This window comes from Phytophthora infestans, genomic scaffold (genome assembly GCF_000142945.1).
Source record: "Phytophthora infestans T30-4 supercont1.37 genomic scaffold, whole genome shotgun sequence".
Classification (NCBI taxonomy): domain Eukaryota; phylum Oomycota; class Peronosporomycetes; order Peronosporales; family Peronosporaceae; genus Phytophthora; species Phytophthora infestans.
This window is the reverse complement of record NW_003303722.1, coordinates 752,094-776,273: the sequence shown is the minus strand read 5'-3', so window position 1 is coordinate 776,273 and position 24,180 is coordinate 752,094. Positions and strand designations below refer to the sequence as shown.

Genomic DNA, 24,180 nt, shown 5'->3' with positions numbered 1-24,180 from the left:
GTATGACAGGTCGAGAAGAAGTAGGGAGAGGAAGAAGACGTTACTTGTAGGCGTCAAAAGACGAAGTGAGTACTTTATTAGTATTAGGAAGCCACCAATAGCTGTACACCAGCCATTAGTGTCGGTATAGCTTAAGCCAGTCATACCGACTTAAACAGGACCTCCTAAATCTGATTATAATATTTTGGAGTGACTAGGTCAGCGTAATCAAACTGTTTAGAGGCTACTTCAACACTATAAATGTGTTTGATTTCTGCAGCTGGTTGCGTCCTTGGCGTCTCGTCAAAGAGAGTTTTGTTGTGCCTCTACTATTGCCACCTTTTGTTCAGAAGAGACCCAAGACGTCATTTACAGACTTGTAGATCGTCGTCAAAATGGATAACAAGCGCTTCACAATGAACCCCTTCGGAGAGCTGACACTGTCTGCAAAAGAACGAGCTAAGCTGGTCACCATCGCTGATGAACTGGTGTTTGCGAAGTTCGAGGAGTATAAAGAGCACCTGAACATTGGCAAGAAAGTCGATCTCACGCGCTGGAAAAAGTTTTCGAACTCGGGCACAACGACGACGTATCTCGAGCGGAAGAACACGAATCCAAACTCCAAGTTGCCTGCTCTGCTCATGTCTGGCCCGCTGCCCGGTACACTAGACGAGAATATGTTTGGTCTCGTCAGCCCGACTCTCGAAGCCATGCGAATCAAGTCATCATACCTAAACGACTTCAGTGCCGCTGCTGTGCTTGCCAATATCGTGGAGCCGTCCGTGGAGGAACCATTTCGATCTGTAGTGGTTAAGTGGATGGAGATTGACATTCCCGGCGCCTCTTTAGGCCTCGTACGCAACCGAGACTACGTTTACGTTGAGAGCTCTGGCATCCTTCGTCTCAAGAATGGTGAACGCGTCGGCTACCACTTGTTTCACTCCGTCAGCTTTCCAGAAGCTCAGGAACTGCCAAACCGAGTACGTGGCAACATGTCGTTCTGTGGAATTTTCCACCAGGAAGGCCCCGATCGAACAGACTGCCGCGGGACAGGGATCATGGACCCAGGAGGGGACATGATCCGTGTGATGGCGGTAATGGGCATGGTACAGGCAACCATGGCTGGCTTAAAGTACTCGTATTGCGGGCAAATGAAGAAGTTGACATGGCTGCTAGAGCAGCGACACACTCAGGCAAAGGAGCGTGGAGCTCCAGTCGCTGAACCAATGTGCGTGACTTGCTTCAACCCGATCAAGAACTCAAAGTTCAGTATCGGCAAGTCCAGTAGCACTTGCAAGTTGTGCTTTGGAGCTCTTTGCGGCACGTGTAAGATCTCCAAGAAGCTGAGTTTCATCACTCCAGACCTGGAGCTTGCCCAGCGCAAGGTCAACTTCTGTGTCAAGTGTCTCGTTGAGGCCACTCGTATGGACACGCTGGAAGCTGCACGCCAGCAGTTCGTCTACAAGAGACGCGTCCAACCAAGTGTATATGGCTCATCCGTTGCGTCCGATGCGAGCTCAGGCTCCGACGTTACGAACTCGACGAGATCTCACGAAAGCATCACCTAGTCACGACCATTTTCCGGCCCAAGATGCACAACTTTCCACAAAAACAGAATACAATGTTGAGAAGCTCACAATGATGTTCACACAGTTTCCAGGCAAGCATTGACCAGGCCATGTTGACGTAGAATGTCCGTTGACAAGGAGCGTACCAGCAAAATCTTACTCATTCACCATTCAAAGAACTTGTGCTTCACATGTCAAGCCAGCTGTTGCAGTCTATCGATATAGAGTGTTGACGATTGCCCATTGCAAGTGCAAGTTGCAAGGCATGTGGCAAGATTGGACTCTGATGCATAAGAACCTGTCGAATACAATAACACAATTTCCGAGAAAATGGCCTTGACTATGGAGGAGCCTCACAGCTGAGGACCAATTCGCACCGCTTACAGTTTTCCTATTAATACCGGTAATAAGAGCTCGGGAAGTCATCAAATCAGCTGGTGGATACTGTACAGGCTCACAAGCGAGATTTGTCCTCTTCCGTTGTCAGGCCGCAAGTTCTTTCGGTCAAATCACTTGAAGACTTGCGCGATGAACGATCAACGTTTCATTTTGAACCCCTTCGGGGAGCTCACGCTCACCGCTGAAGACCGCGCCAGGCTCGTGGAGATCACCGATGAGATCATCATGGCCAAGTTCGAGGAGTACGAAGAGCACCTCAACATCGGCAAGCAGGTGGGCCTCAAACGTTGGAAGAAATTCGCCAAGTCGGGACCTACGACGACGTATCTCGAGCGCAAGTCTTCGACTCCGAATACTAAACTCCCCCAGCTGCTGATGGTCGGGCCACTCCCTGGCACACTCGACGAGAACATGTTTGGCATCGTCAACCCGACGATCGAGTCTATGAGGATCAAGTCATCGTATTTGAGTGACTTCAACGCTGCGGCTGTACTCGCCACGGTAGTTGAGCCCACTGTAGACGACCCGTTCCGATCGGTGATCGTCAAGTGGATGGAGATCGACATCCCACTTGCGTCAATTGGGCTCGTGCGCAATCGGGACTATGTCTACGTCGAGAGTACCGGTATCCTTCATCTTCAAAACGGTGAGCGTGTGGGCTACCACTTGTTCCACTCTGTAAACTTTCAAGAAGTCCACGAGTTACCGAACCGAGTACGTGGTAACATGTCGTTCTGCGGTATTTTCCACCAAGAGGGTCCGGATAGAACGGACTGTCGCGGAACTGGTATCATGGACCCTGGTGGTGACATGATCCGGGCCATGGCTGTCATGGGCATGGTACAAGCCACAATGGCTGGCTTGAAGTACTCCTACTGTGGTCAGATGAAGAAGTTAACGTGGTTACTGGAGCAGAAGCAAGGAGAAGCTCGTGAGAGAGGTACACCAGCCTTCAAGCCGTTCTGTGTGACGTGTATGAAAGGAGTCAAAGCGTCGAAACTGGGTGGCGGAGTTGCGACTTGCAAGCTTTGCTTTGGAGCTGTGTGCAGCTCGTGCAAGATTTCCAAGAAGCTGAGCTTTATTGCCCCAGATTTGAGTCTAACCCAGCGCAAGGTCACATTTTGCGTCAAGTGCGTGGTCGAGGCGACACAAATGGATACACAAGAGGCGGCTCGAGAGCAATTTGTATTCAGGAAAAACGCCTCACCCCCGATGTACGGAATGTCTGCTGCGTCTGATATGAGTACATGCTCGGAGAGCACGATGACCTCGGTCACCGGGTATTCTGGTCATTCTGGCTAGTCGTTTGAATGTTCAGTGAAACAGTCGCAATAGCGTCTTAATGATTTTCTGATCAACGTTAGTCTCCTCTTAGTCTTTTCTCCTACGAAAATTACGTAGAAATCTTGTATCATTTGCAGCGCGGAGTTAGAATGGCCACGCCTTGTTGAGACGCTCCTCGAAGTGTTCATCACTGGACGGCACCTTCGCTTTGCTAAAATTGTTGCCGTCGTTTAGAGCAACTCGAGCTGCGTCCGTCAGTTGTTCCCACATGATTAAATCCTGGTCAGTATGAAAAGTCCATGAATGGAGAGCCCAGACCTATCTTGAGCTGGAATCGGAGAGATGTGTTGGAGTCATAGATATAAGTGCGGTGATACCGCCGACCCATCGCTTGGAAGCCAGCAAAATTGGATGCCACTTGTCTGATCTGCTTGTAATACTTTGTGTCAGACTTGGACATGGAGACCCCACCCCTTCAATCTTTGGCATATCCAAATCATGATTGTTGATCCACACAACGACACTTATCCAGTCATGGCGGTGTGTAGGGAAACCCGTCCCGAAATCTTTTGGGAAGTACCAAGCGTACATGATGGCCCACAGATCTTTGTACCACCCAGCTCGACCGTAGACTTGAGATCCCTTTGGAGCGTACTTGCATGCGTCATTTCCATTCGAGCCCTTCAGTCCACCGGTGACCTCACCGGCAGTATTCACAGCAGTAAACGACACGCACAAGCCTTCTCGAACGTACAGCTGCGGCTTGAACGTGATAGCGGCTTTTTCAGATGCGTTGACAGGCTCGGGCTGAGGAAAGGGTTCAACTTTGTCGTGATCGACGGTCGCAGTAGTACAGACGACCAGTGCTGCAAAAATTGTCGCGATGAGAGCTGGTGGACTCATCTCGACACGGAAAATGAGAAAATGCACTCTACATCGAATGGGCTAGCTAATGAACAGCACTATCGGTAGGAGAAGAAATATGCACGAAAGAGAAACGTACACATGCTTATGCTATACTGTATACAAGGAAGTGTTTTAACATAATTATTACGATTAAATTTGATTTTGAACTAACTCAACTCGACATCAAGGGGTTTATCCATTTAAAAATATAAAAGTATTCTAAGTTAATTAAGAGAGGATGTCAATTAAACAAAGAAAACTTTGAGCCGGCGGAACAGCTCCATTTTTTGCTGCTACTACCAATATGATATTCTCTATAGCGGTGTCATACTTACATAGCAATTAGAGCCCTTAGTGAATGTTGATAATTTATAAACAAGTCGCAGTTTTTTTAATCGTAGCTTGATATTATAGTGTTTTCAACAGCCATTTTGTGCTGAAAACGTTACTTTGGGATCCGAGCATAAGAAGTTAGAGTAGTTTTGTGTCAGAATTACTCACCTCCTTAAATCCAGAGAACATACTATGGGATGTGTACTCTGTCGAATCGGTTAGATCGTAAAGACCATGTACGCACGCACGAGAATAGTGCATAATTATTGCTTTATTAATTTTTCAGCTTGTTCGGTCTTCATTAATTTATTTATGGAAAACTGCCCCTCACTCAAATTTGGTGTTAGAACTTTTTTATTATTTTCTTTTAAACCAATCAAGAGGGCACTTTTTTATCGAGGTTCGGGTACAAATTCTAAATCTTCATCGCAAAAACGGGTAGATGCTTCCAATGTAGCTACTGAGAGAAAGCTTGAATCATTCGCAGCGCCGAGTAAGAATGGCCATGCTTCGTCGAGGCGGTCCTCGAAGTGTTCATCACTGAACGGCACACTCGCTTCTTTCCCAAAGTTGTTGCCGTCGTTAAGAGTGGCACGCGCTGCGTCCGTGAGTTGTTCCCACATGATCAAATTCTGGTACTCGCCATCCCAGCGGGTAAAACCCATAAATGTAGAGCCAAACCCAGCCTCATATTCGAATCGGAGAGACGTGTTGGAGCCATTCGTTGGGGCACCACTGAAATAAGATTCCTTTAGTTTAAGCTTCTTTTTGTACTTCGTGTCGGACTTGGACATGGAGACCCCTTCAATCTTGGGTATCTCCAAAGCAGGATTGTCGATCCACACAACGACACTTTTCCAGTCATGACGGTGTGTAGGGAAACCCGTCCAAAAATCTTTTGGGAAGTACCAAGCGTACATGATGGCCCATCGATCCTTGTGCCACCCCGCTCGACCGTAGACCTGAGACCCTAATGCGGCAGACAGACAGGCGTCGTTGCCATTATCCCAATCGTTGAGTCCACCGCCGACCTCACCTGCAGCATTCACAGCAGGATACGACACACACACGCCCTGTGGAATGACCAATTGCGTCTTGAACTTGATAGCGGCCTTTTCAGATATCGTGACAGGCTCGGGTTGAGGAAAGGGTTCCACTTTGTCATGATCGACGGCCGCAGTAGCACAAGCAACCAGTGCTGCAAAAAATGTCGCGATGAGGGCTTGTAGATTCATGTCGACCCGGAAAATGAGAGAATCAGGAACGGACCGCAAGCACATTCGTTAATCTCTTTGTTTTTCTTATTTTTAGCTCAAACAGTATTGGCTATATACTACTGACTTTAGTAGGCCAGAGAATCTACTTGTAGTAGTTATTAATAGCTAGGACCCTTTGCAAAACAGACAAGATGAAATATATTCATGCAATAAAGTACTGATGTAAAGTTTTCGGGTGCTTCAACTTAGCAGTTTTTTTTAAATGCTTGTTACTGACTGTGAGGTCAAAACTTCGTCGTCCAATCAGCACCGCGAAAAGACAACAGCAAAAAAAGTCTGCTGGGAATGTGTGGCATTGGGCTTGTGGCCACGGCTCTCTCTCCATCCTGCACCGAATGCAACGATTATCCAGCTTGTAGCTCTAAACCAAGCTCTTCATATGCCTCTCTCGATTCTGACGATACCTCTCATGTAAGTAACACACGTCCTTCGTCAAAATTCGACCTCGAGCTCCAGAGGAGACTGTGCCAACGCGGCCCCGACCACTTCAATCAGGTCACTAGACGCGTTACGTCGGCATCCGATGCAGAGGGCGCCCCCATTGGCTTTGCAGTTGCACTGCACAGTGCGGTACTGCATTTGCGAGGGGACAAACCAACTCATCAACCGGTTGTAGACTCCAGCGATAACGTCCTGTGTTGGAATGGAGAAGTGTTCGGGATAAAAGGAGATAGCGAGGAGAAGAAGATGAAAATGATGCAGCGCAGTGATACAATTCTCTTATCGGAGAAGCTGCAAATGGCAGGGGAAAAGTTGTCGAAAATCACGATGGAGGCAGCTGATCCTGTGGTGGACGTGCTCCGGAGTATTCAGGGGCCGTTTGCCGTGACCTGGCTGCATGAGACAGCGAAACGCGTGTATTTTGCTCACGATCGCTTTGGACGCAGGAGTCTGCTTTACAGAATTTGGGGACCAGGTGATGGAGATATGATTGCGAGTCTTGCGGGGACGGACATGACGTCGATAGAATTTGCAACTAATGAGCTGGCACGCTTTGTGCTGAGCAATGTAGCGATTGAAGAGAACGAAGGAGGCCTCGACAAGTACCAAGAGTTGCCTGCATCTGGAATTTACGTGCTGGACTTGCAAGCGCGTCAGTCGAAAGTGACAGGAAATCGTTCGTTCAGAATGGAATTTCATCCGTACTCTCCGCTCGTTCCAACGCAAGCAGAAGTAAAATTGAAGACATCGGACAACGTAGTGGATCGTTTCAATATTAGGCTTCCATGTCCTACAATGGCCTTAGAAACGATTACTGATCAAGAGACTTTACTGACGTTGGAAGCTTCCGCACGGGCGCTCATGGTAGCGCTGAGCAATGCTGTTGGCGTTCGCGTACGCTCCATCCCGTCGAGATCTTCAATGGATGCGGCATCTCCTCCAGCTCGAGTGGCTGTACTCTTATCCGGAGGGTTGGACTCCGTGGTTCTTGCGGCTCTGAGCCACTTCCACGCTCCAAAGAACGAACCTGTCGACCTCCTGACCGTCTGCTTCGATGAGAATTCGAGATTCGCGTCACCTGATCGCCGTGCGGCCGAGCTAGCGCACGCTGAGCTCTGTGGATTATTCCCCGAGCGCCAATGGAATTTCGTCAAGATAAATGTGACACGAGCAGAGCTTTCGAGTGTGCAGCAGGAGGTGCTGACGCTCATGGCTCCTTGTGATACTCATATGGATTTCAACATCGGAGCAGCCTTTTGGTTCCTTTCACGTGGTCGGGGAGAGTTGGAAAACTGTACTCAAAACTCAGATAAGGCGACTCTTGAAGAGTTGAATGCGTTTTTGAATCCTCAAAGAGCGGATCTTCGCGAGTTAGCGACAGAAGTTGCAGCTCTTGCACTGTTCGATCAGATAGTCGACGATATTTTGTGTCCTGTACACAAATGTGGTCGCAAACGGAAGAACGGATGTGTGCTGGGCGTATGTAAGAGTTGTTGCTTCAAGATCCAACGAGTTGTGGGTAGATTAACCCCCCGTGCTACTAACGAGTACGTTGGCGAGCGAGAGGCACAGGGTTGTCGAGCTAAGCTGGTTTCGATGGGCTTCCAATCCGACGCTCATATTGATCTTCTGTTGATGTTACTGAAGTCAAAGCGTGAGGGAGAGCAAGAGCCACGAGCTCTCTGCTGTCGAGTGCACCGCATCAAGCAGGATCCAGTACCTCCGTCCTCACAGTCGGCTCCAACTGCTTCAGTTAAGGACAAATCAACTTCAGTGAACGAGTATCAGACTGACGCACGAGTTGTGCTCGTGGGTATTGGCGCAGACGAACAACTCGCAGGCTACGGACGCCACCGCACAACTTTGATCAATGGAGGAGAAGCAGCGCTGCGAACGGAATTAGAAATGGATCTGGGGCGCATCTGGAAGCGCAATCTCGGACGAGATGACCGTTGTATTGCTGCGCACGGACGAGAAGCACGCTTCCCTTACCTTGATGAGGACGTGGTGTCGACCATTGCAACATTTCCAGTCTCCAGTCTCTGTGACGCTGAACTGCCTCGCGGTGTGGGGGATAAACGAGCATTGCGTATGGTAGCCAAATCTCTCGGACTTAGAAGTTGCGCTGGACTGGCCAAGCGAGCTATCCAGTTCGGATCACGGATCGCCAAAGTCTCAAACAACGGCAGCAATCGCCAAACTCAAGGGATGAATAAATTTTCGAGTGTGAATTGAGGTCGTACCGGTGCACGGACTTAAGGCGTGTGAGATTGTGACAGCGCGTACACACAGTAAAAAGATACTAGTAAATAAATTATACTACTACTAGTACTACATATTATAGCCTACCAAAAACCATACCCCCTCTATGCCGATCACTTTCTGGATTTCGAATCTCCCGCGCTTTCCCGACCAGACTGGCTCCCGCTCCCAGCTTTCATTTTGAAAGCTGGCACCTGATCACAGACAGTAAGCGCCAGGCCCTCTGGGAGACCTTACTGCTCCGCAGCGTGGGAGGAGTGCTCAAACATGGAGAGATCTTTCGGGTTGCAGCGTACTTCCGTGTGGGCCGCCAAGTTGTCGAGCGAATTTGGAGGCGTGGAATCAATTCGATGGGAGATCGAGTAGCAGCCGTGGTCAAGTCAAGGAAGAGCGCATGTGGTAGGAAGAAGGTGGATCGAGCCGAGCTGTGCGAGAGAATCGCTGCAGTTCCTGTCAATGAGCGCGAAAACCAGGGTCTGCTTCAGCGCGCGTCGAAGATGCTACCTGGTTCAGCAGCTGATCAAGGAAGGCTACATACGGCGTGCGCTCAGACAGACCCGTCCACTACTTACACCCACGTACAAGTTTGCGCGCCTCCGGCACAAGGACAAGCAAGTACGAGCTGGCACTCTCCCTCAGTCACTGCCTTGTGACGCTATCTCACTCGCCAATGCTAACGCGTACATGCTGCTTCTTGCAGCGGCCCCCCACCGCCTACCGCTAAAGCTCCAGAAGCCCCACTGAGCGCCCCTTCAGAATGTGGCGATGTAGTTGCCGTCTTAGATCCGTTTTTGTATCTGTAGTTGCACGGCGGAGCATGAACGCCTGTGCCTTGCTTAGTTTCTCACTGTCAGCTCTCGCCATAAAGCTAGCTAGCCAGCCTCTCACAAATTAATAAACGCTCAAATGAACGAGGCGGAGCGCTGCGCAAAAAAAATCAAATGGTTATCTTTTTCCGAGCGGAGGTAGTATATCGAATAGAAAGGAATAGAATTAGACTTTTTTCGTGTTGTGTGTCTCTAAGTGAATCGTGCTGGTGTACTTCATCATTATCGCAACAATCCATCTCAATAAATTGAACTACTGTAGTACAAATACTACGTAGTATGTACGGAGCTTGTTTCTGTTACCAAACTCAAATAGCACTCAAAAGCGTCCCGACATCTCAACCAAATCCACTACTCAGTCGACTCATAAACACTATTAGTTACTTCCTGTCCGGGTATTCTGTTAATGCCTGCGAGCTCCTCCTGTAATTTTTTTTGCTGCTGATGAAGCGAATTCTCCGAACTTAATAATCTTCCCTTCACTCAGCCTTGGCTTCACTTCCTGCAGCTCCACCAGGCGAGGCATCTCCAGCATCGACAGCTTCAACCTTCGTCACACTCAAGTCTTCCCACAGGTCGGAATCTGCCAAATTATTTAAGTAAATAATGTTTGTTAAATCGCCATGAACAATAAAAAAAAAAGCTGATAGAGCTTCCCATACTCTCTTTTTTCCAGCACATGTAGATCACCGCGTCATTCTGCAGCTCGTGGTCCGCCAGCGTCGCAGCGTCTGCAAACTCCTTGCTCTCTTTCTGAGTGATACGGCAATAGGCAATGCAATATTTAAATAAAAATCCGGAGAAAAACACCGGATACTTCAGCTTTACCGACCTGGTTGAGTCCTTGCCACAGCTGGATACTCGTGGGCGGAAGGTGAAAAAGCGAGCCCAGCTTCTCCTTCACACTGAGGAACGAGTCAGCCAGCTGCACGTCCAGGAACACGGTCTGGTTCCTTCTCTTCACGCGGATGTACGGCCCCATCTCTTTGTAAAATATCCGCTTGTAGCTTTGCGAGTTATTAATACTTGCTTTTCTGCTAAACTTTTACTTTTTTCATTATCAGCCAATCAAAGCAAACACGCAGCTAGAAATAGTGATGCCCATCATCTCCTCCAGCACTTTGTGATGCTGCGCGCGCTGCTGCTCTCTGGTCTCCTGACGTCTCGCGAATGTTTGTCGCTGCTGCTCGTCTGTCGCGTCTGGCACTCCATTATCACTGCAACAATCCACGGCTCGCGCAGCCTGCTGCTCTCCAGCGACGTTTGTCTATTGCATCGCGTTCCTGGTCGCGTAGAGCGACCTGAACGCGTGCAAGTTGTGCTAAAGCGTATTAGAGAGAGATTCCCACGACTACCGACGCAGACGACGCTTCCTTCAGCGACAGATGAACAGCTTCAACGCGCTCACGGAGAAGTGTACATGGATATGGTGGCCGGAATGAGCAATAAAGTGGTGCGCAGCATGAATGCGCTGGACATGTTGAGGCGGTTCAATGGAATTGCAGAGGACTATGTGGCTAGTCCGAGAGCGAGTAGAATCCCAACAGTTCAGGGAAAGAAAGAATATTATCGACAGTATGAGTTTATGGAACTGGGGGACGATATGACTCTCATGAGACATACATTAGCAGCGGCGACAGCTGCAGCTGGTGGAGCTTGTCTAGCTGTGGATAAAGTCTTGGACCAGAATAATGAGATACGCAACGCCTTCTGTGCTGTACGTCCGCCTGGACACCATGCGGAACGATGTCGAGCCATGGGTTTTTGTGTGTTTAACAACGTCGCAGTGGCGGCGCTGCACGCACTTGAGAAACATGGTCTGACTCGTGTGGCAATTGTGGACGTCGACGTGCACCACGGCAACGGAACCCAAGATATTGTGGACAGAGAGCCAAGACTACTCTATGTGTCAATGCATCAGGCGGCTCCATGCTTCCCAAGCTCGGGGTTTGCCTGTGACAAAGGCACGCATGGGAACCTCCTTAATGTGCCCTTACGAGCACGTTGCTCTGCTCAGAAATATCGCGAACAATTCACAGCAACGGTGCTTCCACGAGTACTAAACTTCTGTCCGCAATTGCTGATCATATCCATGGGCTTCGATGGCTCGTCACGGGATCCACTGGCGGATTTCCGACTGGAAGCTGCCGACTTTTACTGGATCACGCAGCAGCTGTGCTCCTTGGCCTGGGAATGTTGCGAGGGGAGAATTGTGTCAGTTCTTGAGGGCGGTTATCACCTTGGAGCACTGGCGGACGGCGCTGAGCAACACATGCTCGCCCTCTTACACGGCTCGTGTCGTCCAGATGGCCTCCTACCTATTGAGGTTCCAGTGTCGGAGAGATTGCCCAACTAGTGCCCATTATAGAGAAGTTTTGAGACAAAGAGAACGAATACAAACCTTAAATGCATTAAGAAGAACTAAACCTCTCGTTTCTACTTGGGAGCTGCCAGCATGCTCTCAAGACTTGCCTTCAATTGGTCATTATTCTTACGCAGCAGCTCCACCTCTTCTTGATGTTTCTTCTCATCCTGCAACTTCTTCTCCTCTTCACGTCGTGCCACAGCCTCGCATCTCGTACTCAGCTCTTCGATCTGCGACGTTAAGTCACGCAGCTCTCCCTCAAGAGTGCGGATCTGCTGCTCCGCCTCCATCTTCTTCTGCTCCGCCATGAGAGCTTTACGCATCCCAAACGCGATACTGGACTCGTACAGTGTCTGATAGGCTGCAATTGTCATCCGTGCCTCATCACGCACTCGAAAGAGCAAAAGTCCACGCTCGGAGCAGTTGATTGTAATCTGTCGGATCAGCTCATCTACATTGTAACATGAAGAGCTATTAAAAACTGCTAAAAAGCCTAGCAAACAAATTGCAATGCATCACACCAAAGCATTGCGCATAGAGCTCTTCACGAACGGGACAAATGCCCGTCTCCCTCGCCTGCCGCTGCTGTAATCTTAAATCTAACTGCTCTTGTAGATTCACCACGTCCAGTCTCGTTGCTGGCGTACTAGACACATATTGCACCCACAGCTGACCGTCTTCCGTCCATTCTTTCGGTGGCAGGATCGAATTCAGAATATCTTCGGTCGGAGTGCCACTGTGGGTATTGCTACCCGTGAAAACCGTCGGCTTAGGAGCTGGCGGGGCCCCTGATCCATTCGAGTCTCCATTCGGGGGCTGGTTACCGTTCTTGGTAGTGCCAGGCTTTCTCCCCTTTAGGAGCGCTTTGTCCTTGCTGGAGCTTACAAGGATCGGGTTGTTGTACTTCACTAGCGAGCTTTGCGGCGGTATCATCGTTCGATTGAAGTTGTTGCGACTTGTGCGTCTTTTCGGGACATATGGCTACACCTTGTGTTTGCTACACAACTTTGATTCTGATATCTGGTGTAGGCGACATTTGATGAGCCAATCAAAGTCACAAATCCTGTTTCACCTTGGCTGTCATTATGGCTACTCTTGTGGCCTCCCCCTCGCTGCGCTCGCAGTCGTTCGCCAACCTGGACGAAGTACTGTACCGCCACCTTCAATGGACGCTAGCCATCGACTTTGAGCGTCAGCAGCTCGAGGGATTCGCCGAGTACACGTTCGCCTACACGGGCACAGCCAAGTCGCCGGTCTCTGATTCTAGACACGCAATTTCTGAGTATTGCCAGTGTTTCAGTGGACGGAGTGAAGGTCGACAACTTCACTCTAAGTGACCAACACTCTGTGTTTGGCCGTGCACTAAGTGTACCCATTGCCAGCTTGTCCACGACCGTCCGCGTATCATACACCACGTCAGCGTAGTCCAGCGGTCTGCAGTGGCTCTCCCCGCTCTTGACAGCAGGCAAAGAGCACCCGTTCCTGTTCACTCAGTGCCAAGCTAACCACGCGCGCAGTGTAGTGCCGTGTCCCGACACACCGGCAGCCAAGTTCACATATTCTACAACTGTTACAGTGCCTCACTGGTGTACAGTACTAATGAGTGCAATTGCGCATGGCCACATCAAGAATGATGATCACCAACCGACCAAAAAGTGGAGTTTCCGACAAAATGTACCCATTCCCTCATATTTGCTGGCAATTGCAGCTGGCCACATGGAAAGTGTCGAGTTAAGCCCGAGAAAGAAAGTGTGGGCTGAACCGCGAGTTGTCACTCGAGCAGCGCATGAGTTCGCACAGACGGAGGCGTTCTTAAAGGCAGCTGAGGAGATTACAGGACAGGAATACGTGTGGAAGAGATACGACCTCGTGTGTCTGCCCCCGTCGTTCCCTTATGGAGGGATGGAGAACCCGTGTTTAACCTTTGTGACCCCCACGCTACTTGCTGGCGATCGCTCGTACGCTGATGTGGTGGCACATGAAATTGCCCACTCGTGGACTGGGAACCTGGTGACGAACGCGACGTGGAGCGATTTCTGGCTCAACGAAGGCTGGACAGTGTGGCTTGAACGCAAAATTGTAGCCAAAATCCACAATGACCCTAAAACATACGATCTCAAGGCTGCTCTGGGCATGCGCGGCCTTGTTGAAGCCATTCAGTCGTTCGGAGCTTCCCATCCTTACACCGCCCTCGTCCCTGATACGGAAGGCGTGGACCCAGACGACGTGTTCTCTCGTGTGCCGTATGAAAAGGAATTCAACTTTCTGCACTATCTGTCGACAGTTGTGGGGGCTGAGGAGTTCGACTTGTTCGCCCAAGCTTATATCCAGAAATTCAAGTTCCAGACTCTCACGTCTCGAGATTTCCGTGTCTTCTTTGAGAATCACTTTGCCGCCTTCCCGGACGGGCTCCGTCAGATTGACTGGGATGGCTGGTTCTTCTCAACGGGCTCGCCATTGATTGAGAACAAGTTCGACACGTCAGTGATCAGTCAGGTTCGAGCGCTTGGAGACAAGATGATGGCTACATCAGATAACGACAAGTGGGCGAAGACCATGACGCCGAGTGCGCTGCGTAAATGGCCAGCCTCGCTGTGGATTCTGCTTCTGGATACGTTGCTACTGCTACAGACTGGAAGTCAAACCAAGCTCTCTGCTGCGCATCTGGACGCTATTGACGCGTTCGCCCACCGTCATCTGAGCACAACACATAACTCGGAGCTGCGTTTCCGTTGGTTCACGCTGTCTCTGCGCTCCTGTGACCTTCGAGTCCTTGACCGGACTGTTGAGTTCCTCAAGGAGCAGGGACGGATGAAGTTTGTCCGACCGCTCTTCAGAGACCTGTGTGTGGCGCTAGGCGTTGTCCAGGGCGCCGCTATTTTCGAGGACTGCAAGGCGCTCTACCACCCGATTGCAGCCAAGATGATCCAGCGAGATATTGACAACATGCAGACGGCCAAGAAACGGCGAAGCTCGGAGCTCTCGAACGATTTTAACGGCATTTTTGCACATTGGCTAGGTCTGCCACAACAGTTCTCGAGCTACTCGCCGTTCCTGGCAGTACTGCTTGGGGGTCTCACTGTAGCGACGGCGGTGGTGTTGTTAAAGAGACGCTAACGATATTTTTGAGCAACTGAACTTACATGTGAGTGCGTCAACTGTGAAAAACAGCTACCTAAGTAAAGGGTTTTGCCACAGCAAGCATTGATTTTGTTCTCAGCATTTTATTCAGGAGAGTAGACCATCTAGGGCTCGCTGCACAGACCTAACCCCTCCGTCCTCACCGGACATTGAGCACGTGCTCAGCCGTACGAGGTATAATGTATACAACATATCCTACATACCACTCATTCCTCGATCTGGTACACGGTTAGCAGAGAAGTGGTTTCGCTCGGGGCGATCATGGAGCTTCGCGGCCGTGAAACCCGAAAGCGGCGACAGCCTGCTGGAGCAAGTGAAGGTAGTGGGAGCGAGCACTCTGATAACGGCAGCGAGAGCTGGTGCGTTGCCTCCCAGGCTTCGCGTGGAAGCAAGTCAGACACGTCGAGTCATTTCGAGACCGCGGGATCACGTACAAGCTCGGAGGCTGCTGGCGCACAGTCGGACAGCCATACTCTGCCATCGGATAGTACAGTGGCATCTCCTCTCGAACAAAATCAGTTCGACTCGTGGGAGGCCTTTCATGCGTATATGGAGGAGTATTCGTCGCGCTCCTTTCAGGTACTGTCAATGCAGCTCGAGATATGATCGGTGGTGAGCTTACTCTTGGTGCTGTGCACCCCAAACCTTTCGCATCCGCACCCTTAACAAAGTTGAGGACCGCAACCGAAAGATTACGCAGACGAAGTCGACCGCGGCGCTGATTCTTGTAGAATGGAAGCAGTACAACAAGACGCTGATCTGCACGCATGCTGGAACAATTAAGTCACGCAGCAAGGGGGAAACGTCCGAGACAAGAGTCGCGCGCGATGAAGTGTCGTGCATAGGTACGTCTCTCTTCGAACCCTATGAGATTGTGTGGAATATAATGGTTCATCTGAGACCATCTGAGATGGTTCATGTGGTCACCAGGCCATCGAGATGGTCACGTATGGGCTTCCGTCTTATACTTTGCGATCGACTGCGATGCAGCCATGCATATGAAGATTCGGGATCTCCGGCTGCTTTCGAGTGAAGTGAGTCATCGCAATCTTTAATTTGGGCTGCGATGGTAGCTAACTATGTTGCTAGGCACTGCAGATGGAGGTCCTTGATCTGGCAGCAAAGGACCGACTAAGCGATGTGACAATGAGCACCGTGCTCAACAAGCTGTCCGGTCCAAGTCTAGACGTCATCGTCGTGAGCCCGCATGCGATCACGGTGTCGATGAATACATGACACATGGACGTGAACACACTAATAGGCTCGTTTTTCGGCGCCTCCACCGAGCGTGTACTCATCCCAATCAGCTGCAACTCCAGTCATTGGTGCGCCATTATGATTAACCTTGCGACGGGAGAAGTGAAGTGCTACGAACCTATGCAGTCTACGTACAAGGTGGGAGTACGAGCGAAAGCGGAACAACGGAAAGCGCTCCTCCCAGACCGAGCCGGACGCTATCACGTTGGATTCTATGACGCGGATTTCGGCATCCAGGCAGACAGCAATAACTGTGGCATTTACGTGCTTCTGGCCTCCGAGATGTTTTCTGGTGTGACCTCACCAGGCGTTGTGAACAGCCAGAAGCTGCGGTGTCTTTGGTATAGGTACCTTAAGATGTGCATGTAATACATTCCATCCACGTGAACGGTTGTGCCCTGACGAAGTTTCTTTCGATGGCGCTGAAGCGTGCTTGTCGTCTGAGTGTCAACATGAAAGATACAGCGCAACCAAAGTCACAAGCGCCAGCTCGATTGAGTAGAAGCGGTAGCAGTGGCAGCAGCAACGGGAGAAATGCAGCGTAAATTTTCAGCGTACAGCACAGCTGAAGCCCTTGACGCCTCGAGAACTCGCGTCCGTCAGCGCTCCACAGACTGGCGACACTTCTGTATTGTGACGTCGAACTACTCGACCAATTCACTTTCGGTTATACTTATACCCGTGGTCCATCATCACATGATTGCAAAAGCTGGCTTTCCATGAGATGGTCGCTGGTGGGCACTGGATGGGCTCAGATTGGCACAAATGGTCATCGGGTGGTTGCAGGTGGTCAAAACTGTATCGTTTCATAATATCCAGATGGTCACTCCAACACGTGCCTTTATCCAGAGCCCATTCGGCGATAACCAATGGACGTGATAATCCAGCGATTTCGTATACCCTGTCATAACAGTTTTGTATCCTTTAACCCCTTGATTCGAAGCACCCGGCCGGACCTTACACGTTAAGAAATTTTATATTGTGTTGTGTAACAGCTCCTACAAAATTCAAGTCAGCGCGGGATAGGTGATGTTGCCAAGCTTCCCGTTGGAAGTGCATAGATGAGTCGCCTAGAAAGGGCGTCCGTATTAGAAATTAGAGGGGATAGACTCGCGTATCACATCTCATATAAATAATGACAGGCGAATGCCTGACGCTGCTCAAACCGTTTCATTTGCCGAACAAGAATCGCGCACACATGGCACATGGCATTCCGCGCTCGCTGGTGCGAGATGAAGAAAGCAGGATGGACCTCGAAGAGACCAACCGGTCTCTCGGTCGACTTCGCGTGTCTGAAACCAGGGAAGACCAAGAAGGACAAGCGCGGTGTCGACTATTTCATTGACGAAAACGATCTGATGCTCTATGTAGACGAGATCGATCGAGGTAGGACTAAATTTTGCTCTCCTACTTATTTACTTCGTATTGGCACGTTTTGATGTCGTAGCGGAACTTTAAGCTGCTATGGAAGCCAACAAAGAAAGCTATTCGACACGAAATCCAGCTCCAGCTGAAGATATGCGAGGCACCTTGTATATACACGTTACGCTTAACAATAATCGTGTCTTTCTTTTTCGAATAGCTTGTATCCCTCCAGCGCAGATCGCCAAAGCACTACAGGATACTCCAGCAATGTTGCCCGTTCCAAATGGCGATGCAGCTTGGGCAGTGTCTATGTACTCCATGACGCTTGAAAAACAGCTTCTGACAGCGAGGAAGCTATCACTGGTGAGTATACCTGACGTTTATGTGCATGCTATCAGTTCTTCTAAGCGTGTATATTTTGTAGGACGGCGCAATCTCGACACCGCCTTTGATGAAGCTGGAAATGACTGCGTCTTGTGAGAAGCCAGCGACGATCGACGTGATGACTCTGAGATTCAGGTGAGCAGTCGTGTCAATGAGACTGATGCACCACGTGTTGAAGGTGCTGAAATGCTGTATCATGTACATACACGATAATGCTTGCCACTAATGTGTCTTTTGTGTATCAATGGAAACCAAGTTGGCGCAGCCCCCTTGAATTTGCAGCTCTTGAGTCGGATGCCGAAATCGATGGCAGAGAAGACGACAAGACGTCTGAGGATGACCTGGACGCTGTGGGCGTGAATCTTTCTGTCCCTCGTGAGCGGAGGTTTAATGATGACTTCATATCGGCCGTTGGTGGTTTGGCAACCATCTCGGCCAGAACAGTGTCAAACGGTTATTTGAAAACAATTTCGGCAACAGGCTGGTCGAATCAAGTGACGCACGCACCGTACCACCACCTGATAGAGCCATACTAAACACGACCGGTAGGTTTGATGCAAGCGAACTATCCGAATCTGTACAGCGGTCAGTCTGGAGCCAACCGCTAAGGTTTTACGAGCTGCCTCAACATATTCTGGAGCATTTGTTTTGCACAGCCCGAGCTTTAGGAATCAATTGCGGTTGAGTCAAATAAATACCTGAAGAGAAGCTTGGCGAACGCGTGAAGGGACAGCATGCAAAGCACGTGGTGCGAGAGCGGAAACATCCCGAGTTCAAGGGCAGCTCGCAAGAATGGATCTGAGAAGACGTGCTGAAAGCGCCGTCCATCACCGGTAGAGATCCGTGTGTATTTATCGGCCTCTTGATCGCTCGATCAATAATCCCAAACAAGGCAAAGCTGGCAAACCACTGAAAAACGACCGATGAAAGGGAATTTCCCCGCGGTTGCTTTGGTCACTTCATGGCTCGCGATCGCTTCATGCATGTGTCGAGTAACCTTCACCTTAGCAGTAAAAGCGACGAGCGTGCCCCCACGGATCGTGCTTGGAAGTCACGGCCGGTAATAACAGCACTGTAATCCCTTTTGCTGCTGGCTACATGGCCCCTGGCATCATGGCCTTCGATGAAGCAATGCTACCGTTGAGATCTACTTTCAACCAAATGCGTGTCTTATTGAAGGACAAGCCCCACAAATGGGGATTTAAACAATTCATACTCTGCTGCGCTAAGTCGGCATTCTGCATCTGGTAGCTAGTGGGCGTGCCTTTGAACACGCCCACTTTTGTTTTGGCTGCTAAGCTATCTTTTCGCGTATGGAACGATCTGACATGAGCGCAATGCTGTATGCAATAGTTTCGAGGTCTACTGTGGTAAGATGGAGCGAGCAGGAGTCACAAGCTCAACCAACGAGATGACCGGGCCAGCTGCCGTGGGTCACAACTTCCGCAAAGTGTTCGAGCCGGAAGCTCCTTTAGTTGGAACAGTGCGACTCGTTGCCGTGGACAATTATTATCGTCTGTGGCGCTGTCTATGGAGCTATTGATGATGGGATTCTACTTTATTGGTACCGTGCGCTCCTACTGACTAGGATTGAGTGCAGAGCTATTTCCGAAGAAGGAAAGGGGTGGGAAGAGGCCTCCTAATATCCCCAAAACTTGACCTGCTAACATTGAACGAGGGGCGTTCATCACAGCAGATGCGCTTGACGCTCCGAACATGAGGTGTTTGCGGTGGTGGGATACGCGGGTGGTGCATATGTTGGGCACGGGTGGCAGCATGAAAATAGACCGCATTGTGCGTCGCGGCAAGTTGACTGGAGAACAGCAAAACGTAGTGTGTCCTCGGGCGGTCAAAGACTATCAGACGTTCATGGGGGGAGGGGACGTCGTACATGATTAACTAAGGTTACAAAAGTGAACAGTTTGTATCGTGTGTATACATCATACGTTAGCATCTAATCGTGTATGCACATCTTACAGATACTCCCTGCAGCTATGCATTATATACATGAAGTACTACAAGTCTCGCTTTCTTGGTCTCCTTGATCTTGCAATAATCAACGCATATATTGTGCACAACGCTGCTCGTGCTGCTGCCAACCTTCCTAAGCTGAACCACGTTACGTTTCTGAAAAGTTACACTTGGAGTTATGTCAGCTGCTTGAGGAGGGCTGGGATAGTCTACGCATCAGCGAATGATTTCAAACGACACCTTCTAGAAGTGCGGGGGATACTTTCCGACAGCAAGTCGCGCATCTACCGCAGCTAAATGACGAGTGGTACTCTGGCAACAGCAATTCGGGGAAAAAGCGACGAGCTCGCGCGTGCAAAGTTTGTTCGATGCTCAAAGAGCTCGCGGTGGTGACATTCGTGTACCGAAGTAAATGCAATCTTCAAACGCGTCAAAGAAGCCTCTGGCCTGGCGCGTTTTTCTCTGTGAGAAAGTGCAACAAATAGTGAATGGACAGGTGAGGAGCTGCTTTGACATTTGACACATTGCCTGGCGAAATGGGACGTTAGCGCCTGCAGCAAGTGGGGCGCAAAAGTGAACGATTCGCGCACGTGCACCCGCAAAGAAACACTCGAGCGAGGATGGTTATGTGAAGAGGAAGCAGAGGTCAGCGAGGAATAACGTAATGAGTCCGAGATCGGCCGTGTGAAGCGACCCCGTTTGCTGTTAACCCTGTGATGACGGCTTGAGTAACTGAAAGCGTCCGTCTATTTTGATTTAGATTCACTAGCAGAATGTCACGCAATAGAACCTTATTGCAGCAGCTGTTGTTAGTGTTAGTATTAAGCACTCCCTCTCTCGACTTTTCACTTCGACGCCATGACGCTACCACACACCAGGTTCGACTTTATTGAACGACCTACTTGGTTGCATTACAAACGTGTAGTGTTGGTCGATTCAATAATGTACATATACAATATCGAGTGATACCTCCTCCGGGAATAGGTTTAGCATGCGCCAATCCACTAAACACGATAGAAAAATCGATAGACTTTTGTATGGGAGCCCTCACCCCATATACACGTTAAATCAGCTACGGCTTAGAGGTGAAGGGGCCAAAAAACCTTTCGGGCTCAAGGGGCTAAGTGCTCTGCTAAACCAGTCTTATAAAAAGCTTCGTTTACACAAATAAAAGTATGCACGTAGGTTGACCCATCCAACCAGAGATGAGGACAAATTACCTTGCTAAACTTGTATACGATGATACTGTATTGTAACCTGCCAGAAACTATTAATCCAAGCTGCACATGCAACATTAAAGCTAGTATTTTTCTTCGCGCGACAATGACCAGATCTTTGCAAAAGCGATAACATTACAGTTAAGTGTCCATTATTAATCGAGCACGGGGTAGTGCGCTGTAGATGAAGCTAAGACATCTCTGCACCGGCATATGCGGTAGTCTGGGGAGACGTCGGAGAGACCGATACGCAACCAAAAGTGATACGGTAAATTGCCTCTGAGTAGCCTCAGAGAGGGGCTCGCACAAAAATGTACATAACTTCAAGTGCAATGATCGGATTGAGGTGCTACTTGTGGTATTCCGAAGAATAAACACAAGGTGAGTTTTATAACTGCTTAGATATCGATGCAGCTGTGCTATATCGATGCAGTTATGTCCGAAGACGATCAATTTGACGGGGTTGCCAGCTTAGTAGCCGTTTCAGATTGGCTTTTATTTTGCTCTACTTTTCAAGTGACAGACCAAATGTCCCTAAGAACTAAAGATTAGCGAGTCCTGTCTCAAGTCATACTAAGATAAATCGAGCACCCACGGGAGTTTATCAATTGCTGCAGTATCAAACTTTACATCCATGCCTTCATTACCGGGTGCTTCTCAATCACAGGTAGCATAGGGTGCGTCTCAATCGCAGGCTCAGCAGCAGGCAGCGCGGTCATCGCGTACTGGGTCTCGATCGCGGGTAATACCGCAGTTTCTCTGCTCGCTCGTGTCGAAGCTCGTTTATTTTTACTTGCCGCGCTTGTTGGATGCTTCCCCCCCTTCGAGAAGCTTACGCATCAGAATTTGCCCACCTGTACTCTTACGTAGCCTTTTACTTGTCTTTAGTAGTGATGCTGGCAGGATCAGAAGCACCTGTCGCACCACGTCTGATACTTGAAGCCCACCAAGTGTGCCACTTGCTGTTCCTTCTTAAGAAGTTCTCTGCGGCTAACAGGATACCCAACCTGTTGCCGTCCAAGAACCCAGTCGCTGGGACTTGGTTTGGCTTCTTGTGGCAAACGAGGCTACGAGCCACGACGTTTTGGCTCGCGAGGGATACCTTTGCGTGCTGTAGTCACGTGCTTCTTGAGGGTACTATGCGGTATGCCACATTTATCACTGGTCGCCTTCGTAGTGGCCACAGCTAAAAAAACCGCTTGGACGACCCCGTCCAATCCTGCATATGTGTAGAGCCCGCGAAGCTGTCCCATTGCTCTCGCCCGCAGGGAATTCGGACTGCCAGTCAAAAAATGGCGGAAATGGGCTGTTTTGCGGGATTCTAGGTTTTCTTACAAAAGCGTCCGGTATTGTTTTTGACAAATCAAATCACGTTTCGAAACGATACTGGTTGACATAAAGCGGCTGCTAAACTGGCGAAGCTAGTAAATTGGCAATGTACCTTTGTGCAGCGACGCCTACGTGGAGTCGTACGGACAGCCCAATCGTTTTTTAATAACGCAGTGACACACCTACGTGAGCTCGTAAGGGCAGCCCAATCTGATATTTGCACTGCACACCACGGACTTTGAAGCTCTCGTTAAACCACTTTCAAGATCGTGAGCAGAGGGTAACAGTATCATGTGTTTTGGTATAGAACTTTCATGCTACAATTGAGCATCAGTCATCACTACTAATCCTACTACTTATTCTATTGATATTATTCAGACAACGACGGTGAAATCCGCCATACCTTTATAACACACCCGTGACGAACCATGGTTTTCCCACAAAAGAAAACAGCTTCAACCGATCTGTATCCCGGATTCGGTCGTTTCTGTACATTCAACTAAGAATCTACTTGTTCTTGACACTTTGGAATCGTTTATGTACTTTGTGCTCAGACTTTGATCTGAAGTAACCACTTTCGACCAATCAAAATTCTGGGCGGATATTCCAGTCAGCAGTGCTTTACTATACCCACATTTTTGCGGAAGACCGGGTGGGTGTGACTTGGAGAAGTGGGTGGGTGGAATAATTTCAGTTTTTAACAACGATGACGTCATAGCTCTACCAATACAAACCTCTTGTATATTGAAAGCCCCTACCAATTTTGTCTTTAAAAAGAGGACGGAAATAAGATGCAAGATTGAAACGGGGTACGTATCCCTAAGTGTACCCCTAGTTACATGACGTGTGACACGTCATACTCCGGGATATTTGGTACAAGGTACCAAGGTCGTCTAAAGCCAACCATTGGCTGATGACATTGCTTTTCTAAAGGTGACTTATAGTTTGTATTAAACCCAAGCTTTATCTACCTATAAATATACTCAGTTTACATTCTACCTTAAATAGGTCACATTGCTCCCTTTCCGATAAAAGGGGACCTGTGAGCTGCCGTTCACTGAGAGTTTGTATACTCTCGGAAGCTAACTTCCTCTAGCGCAAGGTGCTGCGTGACCCCATCACACTTGGTAGCACTCGTAGTCAACCCACGCCACCGCGGGTAGACTACCTGAACCTCTCCGAAGTTTGTTGCCATGGATAGAAACGACTTCTCCCATATGAACGACTCTCAGTTCGAGCCAGTTCGCAAGATGGCAGGCATCTTCGGGATGGGGCCCTGCAGAGCCTGGTGGTGTCAACACCGGCCGAGAAGCTCGAGCGCGTCAATGCGTTTGACGCGTACGAGCAGGGGCTCATCGCGCATGTGCGGAAGAACCTGCAGGCTCCGGCGGCGGAAGCAAATCCGTCTCACCCGACGCCAATACGGCTGAAGGTTAAGCCGTATGAAGGGAAGGAAGGCGAGAGCCTTCACTTCTGGGCCCGAGAAGTAGAGCTCGCGATGGACGCGGCTCTGATCTCGACCGAGCAACTTCGTGTTGCTTTTGCACTCTCCAACCTTAGCGGCCGTGCTAAGCGTTGGGTGTACACAGGGGAGGCAACATCCCCTGGATGTTTCACATCCTAGGCTCAGCTGTGTGAACAGCTCCGAGCCGCGTTCCTCCTGGCGAACTACGAGCACCGCCAACGTTCGCGCTTCCTCTCGTGCAAACAAGGGAGGTGTGAACTGCACGAGTACGTGCAAGAGATACGGGAGCTTACGGCGTCCCTAGTGGGAAACCCACTCAACGAACACATCAAGATGACTGTGTTCATGGACGGCCTTCGCGTTGGCCCCGCACACACTCAGCTTTTCCGGGTGCAGTTAAACACCCTTGA

General features: G+C 49.6%; 8 protein-coding genes and 1 pseudogene across 8 annotated transcripts; 5 read left to right on the top strand and 4 right to left on the bottom strand.

Annotated features, from left to right (window-relative positions):
• Positions 1 to 374: 374 nt before the first annotated feature.
• PITG_15420 (uncharacterized protein) lies at positions 375 to 1,547 on the top strand (the record flags this gene model as incomplete). Its single annotated transcript, XM_002898330.1, has 2 exons — positions 375 to 1,483; positions 1,526 to 1,547. 2 exons carry the CDS (start codon positions 375 to 377, stop codon positions 1,545 to 1,547), a joined length of 1,131 nt encoding a protein of 376 aa, XP_002898376.1.
• A 528-nt stretch (positions 1,548 to 2,075) lies between these two features.
• On the top strand, positions 2,076 to 3,248 carry PITG_15419 (uncharacterized protein; the record flags this gene model as incomplete). Its single annotated transcript, XM_002898329.1, has 1 exon — positions 2,076 to 3,248. The coding sequence occupies one exon, from the start codon at positions 2,076 to 2,078 to the stop codon at positions 3,246 to 3,248; it is 1,173 nt and encodes a 390-aa protein (XP_002898375.1).
• A 129-nt stretch (positions 3,249 to 3,377) lies between these two features.
• PITG_23052 lies at positions 3,378 to 4,133 on the bottom strand (annotated as a pseudogene; the record flags this gene model as incomplete).
• Positions 4,134 to 4,861: 728 nt separating this feature from the next.
• Positions 4,862 to 5,704, bottom strand: PITG_23051 (NPP1-like protein; the record flags this gene model as incomplete). Its single annotated transcript, XM_002898328.1, has 1 exon — positions 4,862 to 5,704. The coding sequence occupies one exon, from the start codon at positions 5,702 to 5,704 to the stop codon at positions 4,862 to 4,864; it is 843 nt and encodes a 280-aa protein (XP_002898374.1).
• A 738-nt stretch (positions 5,705 to 6,442) lies between these two features.
• On the top strand, positions 6,443 to 8,422 carry PITG_15417 (asparagine synthetase domain-containing protein, putative; the record flags this gene model as incomplete). The annotated part of the gene is made up of 5 exons (XM_002898327.1): positions 6,443 to 6,662; positions 6,714 to 6,843; positions 6,967 to 7,702; positions 7,760 to 7,874; positions 7,989 to 8,422. 5 exons carry the CDS (start codon positions 6,443 to 6,445, stop codon positions 8,420 to 8,422), a joined length of 1,635 nt encoding a protein of 544 aa, XP_002898373.1.
• Positions 8,423 to 9,631: 1,209 nt separating this feature from the next.
• On the bottom strand, positions 9,632 to 10,258 carry PITG_15416 (uncharacterized protein; the record flags this gene model as incomplete). The annotated part of the gene is made up of 2 exons (XM_002898326.1): positions 9,632 to 9,859; positions 10,105 to 10,258. 2 exons carry the CDS (start codon positions 10,256 to 10,258, stop codon positions 9,756 to 9,758), a joined length of 258 nt encoding a protein of 85 aa, XP_002898372.1.
• Positions 10,259 to 10,402: 144 nt separating this feature from the next.
• PITG_15415 (histone deacetylase, putative) lies at positions 10,403 to 11,632 on the top strand (the record flags this gene model as incomplete). Its single annotated transcript, XM_002898325.1, has 2 exons — positions 10,403 to 10,726; positions 10,784 to 11,632. 2 exons carry the CDS (start codon positions 10,403 to 10,405, stop codon positions 11,630 to 11,632), a joined length of 1,173 nt encoding a protein of 390 aa, XP_002898371.1.
• Positions 11,633 to 11,712: 80 nt separating this feature from the next.
• On the bottom strand, positions 11,713 to 12,574 carry PITG_15414 (sporangia induced 28 kDa inner dynein arm light chain; the record flags this gene model as incomplete). Its single annotated transcript, XM_002898324.1, has 2 exons — positions 11,713 to 12,092; positions 12,163 to 12,574. 2 exons carry the CDS (start codon positions 12,572 to 12,574, stop codon positions 11,713 to 11,715), a joined length of 792 nt encoding a protein of 263 aa, XP_002898370.1.
• A 152-nt stretch (positions 12,575 to 12,726) lies between these two features.
• Positions 12,727 to 14,758, top strand: PITG_15413 (leukotriene A-4 hydrolase, putative; the record flags this gene model as incomplete). Its single annotated transcript, XM_002898323.1, has 4 exons — positions 12,727 to 12,887; positions 12,976 to 12,990; positions 13,072 to 13,431; positions 13,501 to 14,758. The coding sequence occupies 4 exons, from the start codon at positions 12,727 to 12,729 to the stop codon at positions 14,756 to 14,758; spliced, it is 1,794 nt and encodes a 597-aa protein (XP_002898369.1).
• Between the last annotated feature and the right edge of the window lie 9,422 nt (positions 14,759 to 24,180).